At 35.0% G+C, this 11181-nt stretch overlaps 1 protein-coding gene across 1 annotated transcript; it reads left to right on the top strand.

The window, feature by feature from the left end:
- The first annotated feature begins 9028 nt into the window (after nucleotides 1-9028).
- Nucleotides 9029-10277, top strand: LOC145133658 (chromosome transmission fidelity-like protein). The gene is made up of 3 exons (XM_079068593.1): nucleotides 9029-9311; nucleotides 9602-9827; nucleotides 9957-10277. The coding sequence occupies exons 1-3, from the start codon at nucleotides 9162-9164 to the stop codon at nucleotides 10022-10024; spliced, it is 444 nt and encodes a 147-aa protein (XP_078924719.1). The 5' UTR covers nucleotides 9029-9161; the 3' UTR covers nucleotides 10025-10277.
- The last annotated feature ends 904 nt before the right edge of the window (nucleotides 10278-11181 follow it).

The following is an 11181-nucleotide window of genomic DNA, read 5'->3' as shown; positions in this document are numbered from 1 at the left end:
TAAAAGCAACTAACATGCAAGGAAACACCCTTAGGGACTAGGAACCACTTGGACTAAGTGTTAGAATCACATGTGATTCATCAAAGGGTTGTATACGGCCAGAATATGGAGTGTACGGCCATGGAGTGTACGGCCGTACACTCATGGTCAAACATGCATAAGAGAGTCTTTGAAAAATGGGAAAGCTAGTGGGTCTAATGCTCAACAAGAATATGAACTAAGTTTACATTTTGGAGGCCCTTTTGGGGTGTTTTGAAGGGTGTACGGCCATGCAAGGGTGTACGGCCGTACACTCCTTTTGTTCCAGCTAAATGTCGTTTCTAAGGTGTTTAACAAGAGATCCTGACGTGTACTAAGCATAGGGGAAGGATACTTACAATTTGGAGGCTTGAAGGAGGGTTCACGGCCACCAAGAACAAGTGTGTGTTCTTGGTGTTCTTAGTGAAAGATGAAGATCTTGAAGATCTACCAAAAAAGATGATTTCCATGGATGAAATCAAAGGGTGTTACTAGGTTAAGAAGGATAACAACTAATCAAAAGGAAGAAAGGCTTACATTCTTGAAGATCGGGGTGAAGAACTCGATGATACTTGAGAGAGAATCCGATTTCTAGACTTGGAAATGTGAGAAATGACTGAAAATGAAGGGATCCTCTACATATGGGGGAGAGTGTACGGTCAACATGGGTGTACGACCGTACACTCATGTGTACGGCCGTACACTCCCTTGGATGGAGTGTTCGGCTCGATTTCAACGCGAAGAACTTTAGCTGACACTTCCCTGAGCCCATAGCTTGATTGTACTGAGTTTTGAACCCTTAAACAGACTCTAAACAATGCTAAAAGATAGCAGAAGCGAGTCTGACACACGGTTGAATTGAATGGCTGGACTTTCAAGGCAATTTTTTTTCGGGTTGTCACATCTTCCCACACTGGTCCTCCTTGAAGTCGTCAGATCTAACATTGGTTCGGGTGCAGGTCTTGTGCTTCCAGTAGTACGAGCCCAATACTACTTTCCACACCTACCTGTACCTTTCCCCACTGCTCTACCTGAAGACCCCAATTTGTCCCGCGACCACACCCTGTCCCGCAACTACTGCGCACAAAATCTCAGGTGGATCCATTTGTGAGGGAGAAGTTAAAAGTTGCGGTAAGAATGTGATGATTTATATAAGTGAAGTGGGAGAAGTAATTAATAACAAATAAAGAGGAAATGAATATATATGGTCTTTGAACTGTAACCTTCTTCTTCAATTCACACACATATACGTATATGTTGCCGCAAATTATGACTTATGTGCCTCATGCATTTAATACATCACATGCCTACCGCATATTCTTGACTTTGAAGCTACGTACCAGTTTCAAATTTCCCCAGTAGCACACTTTTCATTAGAAAGTACTCCAAGTCTTCACACATGAACCAGTTAGAAAGTACTCCAAGTCTTCACACACGAACCAATTAGAAAGTACTCCAAGTCTTCACACATGCAAATTATGACTTGTGTGTCGCTATAGGTAACTAATAAAATTTTATTTTTTTAACCCCTTAAATATCAGTACAAGCTTCTAACCTTGACATTTAAATTCAAAATTTCTTTTTATTACTAAAACTAGCATCGATTCAAGTATATAAACCATGAATCTTGAGAACACGGCAAAACCCAAATAAGTCTTATCATCTATGTAAAAAAACTCAGGGTTTTTACTAGTAAATCTATTAGTGGCGGAGCTTGAATAATTAACTTGGGGGGGGGGGGGGAGCGAAAATATTATAAACTGAAATTAAAATTAAAAAAAAAAACAGATTGTTTTCTACAAATAAACACCTAGAAAAAGAATTACAACTCAGCCCGACAGCCTTTAATGTCTTTAAAAACAGATTATGAATGATATATTAGTAAGCAGACAACAATTTCTCTTTCAATGTTTTCATCTTTCCCATGATTATATCTAGAAAAATCAAAATGAAGGAACAATTGATCCAATCAAAACAAAATCAAATTCAAAATTAGAACAATAACCAATAACTCATTTAACAATAACCAAATCAATCTTTGTTGTCACTTTTCAGTTTTGTTTGAAGCTGTTAAGCATAACCAAATCAATAACCAAATCTATAAGTTCATAACTTATAAATCAAATTGGCAAATCGCCAAATCGCAAATGACAGCCAAATTAAAAGGAAACTCAGTAAGACAGTAGTAACGCATAAATAGGCAACAAATTGACAGAAAACAGCAACAGCAGTGCAATACGCCAACACCAACAATCAACAATCTTACAATCAGAAAAGAAAGAACATATGAACAGGATTTGGGTCTCGGGATTACTTACCTGATTTCTGTGAAGTTAGAATGGGGACTTGGGCACTTGGCGATGGCGATTGGCGAGAGTGAGACCAGGCGACTGACTTGGCGAGACAGCGACAAACGAACAGCAGGCGAGATAGGCAGCGAATTGGGAAAATGGTGATGAATCGATTTTGATTTCTTGATACCGCTTGGTCGCTTGGAGAATTGGGAGTATTGGACCATTCTGATTAGGAATCGGGAGGGGCCAAAGCCCAAGTTTGAAGATAGCAGTCTTATAACTATTTTATTTTGAACTACAATTCCTACTTCTAGCCCAATAATACTATGCCCCTGGAATCTATGAGGGCTAGTGTAAACATTATGGTCATATATCATTAAGATTCTATGGACTTAGAATGTGTGATTCCGCCTCATTCCCTGTTCCTTGTTTGGTTGTGGGCTTAAGGCGGGGTCACCCATCCAAAATGCCCTTGCAATCTTAATGATATACGACTAGTTTACGTCAATCGACTATAAAAGAACTTGTAGGACTTATAATGCAAATTTCGTCAAAATTTGTTGAAACATTCGTAATGATGGAACTCGCTAACTACGTTATAAAATATTCATAGTGGTAATACCAAGGATAAAACAGGGAGTATAAAAGCACACATAGAATACTCTATCATCCCAAAACAATAAACTCCTTTTAAATTGACTCAGTTCAAGTTACAATAAGAAATTTCCAAGGTCATCATGTGACATCACGAGGGTTGTTCCTCACCATAATCAATTTCTTGTACTACGAAAAGTTTTCCACATCTTTTTCCAAACTCTTGAAGTCCCAATCAAAATGCAAATTTCGGGACGAAATTCCCTCTAACGGGGGGATGATGTGACAACCATCAAATTTCGGTCAAGTCAAAGTCAAACAAAGTCAACTAGTCAAACCGGTCAACTCCATTAACCCTTGTATGATAGGGTTTACGTTATGTAATCACTGTACAATTCGCTATTTTAATGAGAAAACATCATTTGGAAAGTTCATGTGTTTGATTTTCCTTAGCCTTAACAGTGCTAAACAATGAACCAAAGCGATAAAACACTATTGCACAATCATCGGGATTGTGTAGGACACTAAATCATGGCTTAACGGGGTCTATGGACCTTGCGCTGCGAAGCCGGACACTCAAAAAGATCACAAACGAAACCTCTCGCAATCTCATTCAAACCCTACTCAAGATTACTTGACGCTAATAGGATCGAAACTCATACACTACGATATAAATTGACGTTAATAGCAACATAGTATAGTACAACGTTATAACTATAATCAAATTAAATTATGATACCATATTAAAATCAAATCAAAGTATAATGCTCTAATTAAATTTAAAAGAATCAAACTTGAATGCTATAATTAAACTTCAAATCAAAGTAGATTGTTATAATCAAATAATAACTCATCTTTTATAAAACTCCATTTTTATAAACTTTACATTAAATTTTATAAAACTCTATTTTTATAAACTTTACATTAAATTTTATAAAACTCTTATATTAATTATGTAAAAGATGCTTGTGTTAGTGGGAAATTATGAAGACCACCAAAAGCAAAAAGATTATTCCCATGGTCTCCCACTCACACTTCCCATCCACTTTCCTTTCCTTTTTCTCCCAACACATTATTCTCTTCACCACTTAAACCTTCTCTATTCTTTCTCTCACTCTCAATCTCGAAATTTCCTCCAAGAATACTCATATTCCATCCAAGAACAATCTATTATACTCAAATCTTCATCCCTCTTGAAGCATTCATCAAGGTATGTTGTTAAAAGTTTCATATTCATACAAGAAACAAATTAAATCCACCAAAATATCTAAAACTCATTTTATGCATAAACCTGATTTTTCTCAGAATCCCATCAATAAAATAAGCAGTTCTGGAAATTTTCAGAAAATAATTTATTTTTATTGAATTACTATAATTATTGCAATAAAGTAGGGCAATAATTCACATAAAATACTTTTTGCATTCAATAAATTCTGAGACAATTCTGGGATGACCTGTATACTGATTAAACATGATATATGAAGTTTCATGCATTTATATTACTTTTTACTATTATTTATGATTTTATTGATTAATTAATAATGAAATATATAAATAATACTTCCCCTAGTCACAAATATCTGAAACTTATACACTGAGCTCTACATCATGTTATAAAGCTATGGTTAATTTTACAGATTTTTTGAGAATCATTTACTATTTTTCCCGAATTTTGTGTTGTTTAATCATTAAAATATTAAATAAATACTAAAACAGTTCAGAAAAATATACAAATTTTACAGTAATTCATATTGTATGAAATAATGATTTCCTAATAATTTCATAATTTTCCAATACTGTTTACTATTTAAAACTATTTTCCTAAGTATTTAAGCATGTAAAAATGCATTTTAATGATTATTTCATATAAATAATTGTTAAAATCTGTAAATAATTATAATTGGGCAAGTTATTATTTTAATAAGAAATTATTAAAATCTGGCCTAAATTGAAAATATAAATTAATTATGCAAAGTAAGTAATTCAATTTAAAATTCATTTAACAAATTAATACCTTAATATTATAATCAAAATGAATTATTGTTAATTCATCTAATATAAGAATATGTGTCTAATTATTTGTATTAATACTCCATTCTCGTTTAGCAGTTCCTAAACCAAAACTATTAATTATATTAGGTTCTACGCCATTTTGACCCGAATCGTCTATCGTACGACACACGCATTTCGTTTTGGGACTAATGTGAGTAATCTACCCCATACTTTATAATTTTCAATACTTTTGGGGTGTATCATGTGGTTCTAATATATTCCAACTTCATTTTATTGTTTTATCACAATTGAGACATTGTTGGGACATTTATACGTGAGTCATTAATTGTATAACTATTGTTTGTTTACGCTACATGTACTTGTAGTGCATTACCATTTTTAGTCTAATCTCCATGACTATGCTCGTATTCTTGAGGTACGTTATGGACAATAATAGCGCTATTGGGTTGACCACCCCGCCTTGGGACGCTAAGGTGATTGATCGCACGTGGTTGAGTGTGTTTGATGATTAGATGCTCCATCCTATATATATTTATATTTATATATATATATATATATATATATATATATATATATATACATATGTATATATAATAGGGTGAGGACTTATTGTTGTTGTTATCATTTGTTAATCAATTTTTGATTTATAAACCATTATCTCAAACACAATTGTTTGCCGACTTCAAAGGGAAACAAATTTCCAATTATAAAGGTTTCAACTTCACAATTTTCTCTACTAAAATTAGATTACTCACCAACTCTCGTAGTTGACCTGTTTTTACCCATGATGCAGATTTGAAGAATGAAGTTGATGAAAAATAGGTTGTGCCTTAGAAATCCACAAGACTATTTAAATTTGATGTAATAAATGTTGTTCATATTTGGATTTGTATTTGTATGTTGTGGATCTTGTTTGCACACTTAGTACTTAATTGAATCTAATCATATTATAACATAGTTGTCATGAGACTTTGAACAATATATCACGCCTCGATCGATTCCGACAAGGATCGGGGTGTGACACAAATGGCCAAAACACCAAAACTAACCTTCAAACAAGGTTTTCATGCATGGAGAGGGGATAAGCTTAATAAACGGTGCAACTTTATGATATTTAGGACTTAAGGAGGTCCAGGTCTGGAATCATATCCTTGTGATAGGTCCCGATTTAATCTTGCTTCCATCTCCTCAAGGTTGACCATAACTTCCAAAAAGAAATCAAGGCTTAAGGTAGCAGATTAATACCTCAGACAGATGCCCAACACGAAATAGATGCTTGATCTAACACTTCTCCCTTGATACTTCCTCTTCAAACTTGGAATCCTCCCTAAACTCTCAAAGATAAGCTCCCAGTTGTTCTTACTTTACACACTAGGGGGGTTTGCGACCGTAAAAGTTCTTCTATGGTGCTAAGGGAGGCTACTAGGGCAGATTATGACGTTTATATAGGGGGCAAACCCCGAGACTAGGGTTTTCTCTAAACAGCTCTGACTCGCCGAGTCGGGCCTTCCGACTCGCCGAGTCAGTTTCGACCCGCGTCCAAGATGACACGACCCTACTAGACGAGTTGATCTCTCAACTCGCCGAGTCCATGCATAAAACCTTCCCAAACCAAACCAGGTGTCACATTAGATCTTGTTATCTACTTGGTTTCCATGTTCTTTTGTCCCATAATCTTAAGTCTTGTGAGTATGAGCTACTCTAGACCTTGTGGTTTTCATTTCTAGTTGTTTATGAGGTTAAAAAGTCATAAAAATGGGATCGTGGCTGTCTTCATTCAATCATGCAATAGTATTGGATCATTAGTGAGTGTTATGGGACCGGGGCTTGATTTTTAGTTCCATATAGCCATAAAAAGGCGTAAAGTCTTCGACTTTATCACTTAAGACGTTTGTTAGGACTAGATCTGAGCAATAAATGTTGGTCTTTACAGATTAAGAGCTAAGCTTTGGATTGGCTTAACAGCACCATATGTGGGGCGTAATCTGGGCTACACCCAACGTAGCCTAGGTTTCACCCCTTTTCTAGATAAGGCTCTACGCCTTGTGTAGAAGCCATGGGCATGCCATGCGTAAGCCAACAACAGGTTGACCATGAATTTTGGTCAACTGTGAGGGGTTGAGAACTTTGAAGGGAAAATTGGTCTTTTCCTCAATAGGGTTTAGTCTTGATATTTAGACTTGCTAAGTGGGGTATTTACCTTAATTGCTAATTAAGGTTGTGTTGATTATGTATATTGTGAGGAGGTTCTCGTACCCACAGCTCGGGTGTGAGACTTATTGATTATCGTTTCGGGTGAGTTTTCTCACTATACTATAGGACAATAGGTGTTATTGGATTGTTATTGTCTTTGTGACTCTTGCATGTTATGTATATTGGGAGGGGCCCATTATGTATTGCAGACGAGGCCTGTTAGCCGGGTGGGGCCTGATGAATGACGCGCAAGGCCTGATGTATGTATGGTATGTGGTATTTTGAGAAACTCACTAAACTTTGTTCTTATGGTTTATGTTTATGTTTTAGGTACTTTCGGTTCCAAAGGGAAGAGCTCGACGTGATTGCATCACATCCACCGACGTTTTGCATTTTATGACTTGCTTTGAACTATGATAACTATTTGATACTTTTCTATACTTTGATGGGATTTTGGAATGAATGAATGATTGTTTTGGTTGACTTAAAACAAAAACTTTTACTTAGTAATTTCCTGAAGTTACAGCTTCGACAATTCCCCTCGAAGGGTTTTCATTTCTCCATACTCACTGTTAAGTTGAGGAAAAGTGCTTTCGATTGATTTGTTGTTTTGTCCTATGATAAAGCCCCAATTTTGTGTTTTTGTTCTATAATTTCACATAAAGCATTGCGAGAACTTTGAATGGATTAATGAACCGCTACTTGACTACTTGATGAGCACTACAAGAACATGATAAAGAAGGTGAAGTTTGAGCTTAACACTGGGAAGAGTCGGGGGTATGATGGGAAGGTTTAGAAGAAACTAAAGAGATCGAGACAATAAGGATTATGTTTATCCTTGTCTATGGTATATATTGCATTGCGTTGGATATTTGGATGGGAGGGGGTAATTAGGGTAAGATTGTTCAGTTTTGGGATATGTTAAGTTTATTTTGTAATGAGACCTGATGTAAGGGGCAATATATGGGTGGAAGTTCTTAGTTGATGGTTGGTAGTGTTGTAACAATTATATGTTGGTGTCATGCTTGTTTGGCTGTAAAAAAAAATCATTTTTGTTTATCAAAAACCAAAAACACATAATAAAAAAGTTATAATGATCCATAATAAAATACTATATTTCTCAACTTATAGGTATGTAGTAGACATAAATGAAAATTTTCTCACCTAATGGATACGTAGGTTCTATAAAATTTGCATACTGTATTTCATTTTCTATTAGTTGAATACCACAATACAAATTTTCATTAGGGGCATAATAATATAACTTTTCACATGGTTCATGCATGAAGTGTTCGAGGAATGATACACACTAAAATGACTAAAATCCATACCAGTGAACTCGTGGTTAGTAAATAAAAAGTTATTGCCATCAAAGAATAGGTGAAGAGAATTATAAGGTAAAACACTCCTTTGAAGTTCATATCAACCTTGAGATAAAAAAAACATTTGGAATAACATCCGATATTCTCCATACAAAGCTTTTTACCACTAGAAACACGTCAATGTCATACTTAAGCAACTAAATTTATGGAAAGAGGTTCGGAACCTACGATTACTGACAACTCCAAAAAAGCCATAAGCTTTTTACCGATTCGACATCAATCGTTTTAAGGTCCAAACCCTTTTTTTTCAAGATTTAATTATACATCTACATGTGGCTATGAGAACGGTTGAAAATCTTAACGACATACCCCGACAAGTGTTGTTACCAAGTAATCACATCAATTATCTAGAAATGTCTTTATTGACAGGTTTTTGGCTATTTTAGGGACCATAATACTCAAAATTAGCTTCAATGTCCAATTAAAGACGAAATCAATATTTGTGGTGCTAAGATAATAATGACCTTTCATTTTAAGGGCCAAGTATGAAAACTGAAATTAGATCAGGGTCAAATACTCAAATAGCACTTCATCTATAGAAGGGGTTAGGGTTCTTCAGTTTCCCGCCAAATTTAGTCCCAAATCGGTCGAACACACTCCAAAGCCTTAGAAAACCCTAAAATCTACATTTTCTAATTCACATTAACCAGTAAGGCACGAGAGAGATATGGAAATTAAATTGAAGTGCAGCTGCGGCGAAGCGAGTTGCCCTGAGTGGGCAATCATCGAATTGCAAGGTGTTGTTGAAGTTCAACCAGCCTTCCAAGAACGCTTGCGAAATCTTCAAATTGGTATTCTTTGCCGCCCTTCTTCTCAGGTAAATTAATGTGCGCGTGTGTAAACATCTTCAAGTTGTTTAATTACTTGATGATTAATTGCTTGAAAGTTACCAATTTTACCTTCGATACAAACATTATGTCGATTCCCCTGCACCAAGCATCACGTTCAATTTTGATTTTCTTCTATTTAGAAATTGAGAATGAACTTCTTCTGTGAGGTTTATAGATCGGCGAAATCTCAAAAGGGTTTGTGAAGTGGTTTGATCTTTAATCATTTGGTTAATTACCACAAATTCTGATGTTACTCTCTTAACTGGTTCTGGTTCAGGAAAATTATACCTTTACTGTTGGTTATCATGAATTGTCCGGGTCAAAGATCCCCATGAAGAAACCATTACTGGTATTGAAGAAGAAGATAATAAAATCTGATATGGAAATAGACCAGAAAGATGATGATGATGATGATCTGAATTCATCACGGGTGGAACTAGAAGTTATTGGTATCATTCGTCAAAGAATTTTATTCAAGACCAGACCTAAAGCTCTTATCACCAGTAAGTTATAGATTCATGGTGCTTTGCTTAAACTTTTAAAGCATATTATTGAAGCATGATATGGTTAAATTTCCTGATTTTAAAATTGTAATCTTTGTAACCATTGAAGAAACATATTTCTTGTTACAGAACCACTATCTCCTGTGAAGAAGAAGAAAGCAACTGCACCAGTTGCCATTTTTGAAAAGCAAACTTGACTTGAATGAAGAATCTCAGACAAATATTTGTATGTGATGCTGTTCAAGAAAAGTGTGTTTTGATCATAGTTGTAATATGGTCAGATGCCTGCAAAATAACTCAAGTCCAATGTTTGTTCTATGCTTGTAATCTAATACATGCCATCTTTGAAACCGAGTTATGTTTATCAATCATTACCCTATCTTTCTCTTAAGGAGAATATATTTTAATTGGAACTACTGTGGTTATCATGTCTGCACATGCCAGAGGTAATCTTTGTGACACAGACCCATTCAAATGGGATTCACAATGTTTGTTGTTGCATTTTGATTGGAAGATATACAATGATAAATTCGGATTTTAAAGAACTTAGTAAGATAATAACAATTAGATATCATGATTGTCAAGCAACAAAGTAATTTGCATGCTCATCTTTGGTGGGGCACTATGCTCTCACATAAAGTGAAATAGTAATTCTTGGTGTCATGACAAGCCTAAAAGCCGAATCTCTGTGAAATGAATATGGTTTCCTAAAAATTGAAGGCCATCTGAACATTGGCTAATGGGTTGGATGAACTTAAGAACTAAAGACTGTTCTTAGCTTAAAGCTGAAGCATTTATCAAACACACAGTGTAGGGTCTATTTCAAAATAACGTTTACTCAATTTTAAAATAAAGTTCGTCTCAAATAAGTAGTGGAATGGTCCAAAATATCACATACTAGAGTCTAATTTCTCAAAATTGCTTTTTGAAATACAAGGGATAAATCTGTCAATATCAAAGATAAAACTAGATAAAATAATGTCTATTATTTCCTGGCTTCCTCTATTATTTCTCGAAGTGATTTCTTGTCTCATGTTCACTGTCTATTTTTTTTTTTAAACGACAAATGTAATATACTCTAAACTACTTCTAATTCGACCTATGTCTCAAACGGGACTTGAACCTTTGATCTTAAAAAAGGAGGTCAACATCTTATATCTTTTGATTAGAAGCACTTGAACCCTAGACCTCATGTTCACTATTTGTTATTACAAACATTTGCTATCTTAGTCACATATCCAAAGTAGTATGCTAGGTTAAGAAACATGTAAAATTAAGGTTTTATAATAGGGATAATGTTGAAATTGGTATTTAAACTACCATTCTCCATTCAACTACTCATTTAGTCACTATG

Source organism: Lactuca virosa, chromosome 8 (assembly GCF_052849685.1).
Source record: "Lactuca virosa cultivar CGN04683 chromosome 8, Lactuca_virosa_CGN04683_v6, whole genome shotgun sequence".
In the NCBI taxonomy this organism is placed as follows: Eukaryota; Viridiplantae; Streptophyta; class Magnoliopsida; order Asterales; family Asteraceae; genus Lactuca; species Lactuca virosa.
The sequence above is the reverse complement of the archived record's forward strand: the minus strand, read 5'-3'. Positions and strand labels throughout refer to the sequence as shown.

Coding starts and splice junctions, on each gene's coding strand:
- LOC145133658 (XM_079068593.1), top strand. CDS start 9,162: ATGGAAATTAAATTGAAGTGCAGCTGCGGCGAAGCGAGTTGCCCTGAG. Junction 9,312..9,601: donor TTTGCCGCCCTTCTTCTCAG/GTAAATTAATGT, acceptor GTTCTGGTTCAG/GAAAATTATACCTTTACTGT. Junction 9,828..9,956: donor ACCTAAAGCTCTTATCACCA/GTAAGTTATAGA, acceptor TTCTTGTTACAG/AACCACTATCTCCTGTGAAG.